The sequence below is a fragment of the Lipotes vexillifer genome, unplaced genomic scaffold (genome assembly GCF_000442215.2).
Source record: "Lipotes vexillifer unplaced genomic scaffold, Lipotes_vexillifer_v1.1 scaffold533, whole genome shotgun sequence".
NCBI lineage: Eukaryota > Metazoa > Chordata > Mammalia > Artiodactyla > Lipotidae > Lipotes > Lipotes vexillifer.
In genome coordinates, this window is record NW_006773553.1 from 1,727,990 (window position 1) to 1,729,389 (window position 1,400).

At 69.7% G+C, this 1,400-nt stretch overlaps 1 protein-coding gene across 1 annotated transcript in view; it reads left to right on the top strand.

Annotated features, from left to right (window-relative positions):
* The window catches only part of RNF112 (ring finger protein 112), a 4,497-nt gene extending 3,301 nt beyond the window's left edge, over positions 1-1,196 (top strand). Inside the window, exons 11-14 of the mRNA XM_007448413.1 lie at positions 105-271; positions 347-400; positions 521-595; positions 726-1,196. Of these exons, the coding sequence (XP_007448475.1) occupies positions 105-271; positions 347-400; positions 521-595; positions 726-1,196 (767 nt within the window). The remainder of the gene's footprint in view (positions 1-104; positions 272-346; positions 401-520; positions 596-725) is intronic.
* Positions 1,197-1,400: the final 204 nt, after the last annotated feature.

Below are 1,400 nucleotides of genomic sequence, written 5' to 3' on the forward strand. Positions count from 1 at the left end.
CCCTCGTCCTCCCCTCCTCCCCCTCCTCCTCTCCCGACACCCCTTTCTCTTCCTGAAGCCGGTCCTGCTTACCAGCACCCCTGCATGAGGACTCTCTTCCTCAGACACAGATGATGATGCTGGCCACCTCCGCGCCTACGTGGCTGATGTGCTGAGCGCGGCCCCCCTGCATGCCAAGAGCCGCTGCCAGGGCTATTGGAGCGAGGGGCGCCCCGCGGCCCGGGGGGACAAGCGCCTGCTCACAGGGCAGCAGCTGGCTCAGGAAATCAAGGTGTGAAAGCTCCCCGGAGCCCCAGGAGACCCGCTGGCCCCCTCGCCCCCTGACCCCCCGACGCTGTCTCCGCAGAACCTCTCGGGCTGGATGGGCAGGACGGGGCCTGGGTGCGCCTCTCCGGATGAGGTATGGGGCTACGGGGTGGACACGGGTGGGAAGCGAGCCGGGTTCCCCGAGATGGAGCGGGGGATCCGGCAGCGCCCAGCGGGGGAAAGGAGGGAGGCAGTCGGGTTTTGCCGTGGACAGATGGCTGCCCAGCTGCACGACCTTCGGACGGTGGAAGCTGCCAAGAAGGAGTTTGAGGAGTACTTGCGGCAGCAGGTGAGCCTCGGGCTCCGGGAGGCCAGGCGTCCTGCAGGAGAGGGACCAGTCTTTGGGCAGCGGGGGGCCGGCGTCCGGTGGGAGGCACCGGGGCTCCAGGTCAGGGCCCCTTCTTTCTCGTCCATCACAGGACGTGGCCACCAAGCGCATATTCTCTGCGCTCCGGGTGCTGCCAGACACCATGCGGAACCTCCTGTCGACCCAGAAGGACGCGCTCCTGGCTCGGCACGGGGCGGCCTTGCTATGCACGGGGAGGGAGCAGACCTTAGAGGCCCTGGAGGCCGAGCTGCAGGCCGAGGCCAAGGCCTTCATGGACTCCTACACCGTGCGCTTCTGCGGCCACCTGGCCGCTGTGGGCGGCGCCGTGGGCGCGGGGCTCATGGGCCTGGCGGGGGGCGTGGTGGGCGCCGGCATGGCCGCCGCGGCGCTGGCCGCAGAAGCTGGGATGGTGGCCGCAGGAGCTGCAGTGGGGGCCACGGGGGCAGCTGTGGTCGGGGGAGGCGTGGGTGCCGGGTTGGCGGCCACGGTGGGCTGCATGGAGAGGGAGGAGGACGAGAGAGTGCAGGAGGGGGACCGGGCGCCCCTGCTGCAGGAGGAGTGACCGCCCGCCAGATGCTCCAGGGAAGGAGAGCTGCCGGGGGGACGGGAGGGATGGGGGCCGCTGTTCCAAGGGCCCCTGTGTGCCACACCACCCTGGCCGAACGCCCCATCTGGGTGGTGACCGGTGACCGAGAATCGAGGAGGCCTCAGGGTCGGCGGCAGAGTGTGAGCCTGAACAGAGTCTGGGGCTGTTTCTGTTGCAGAC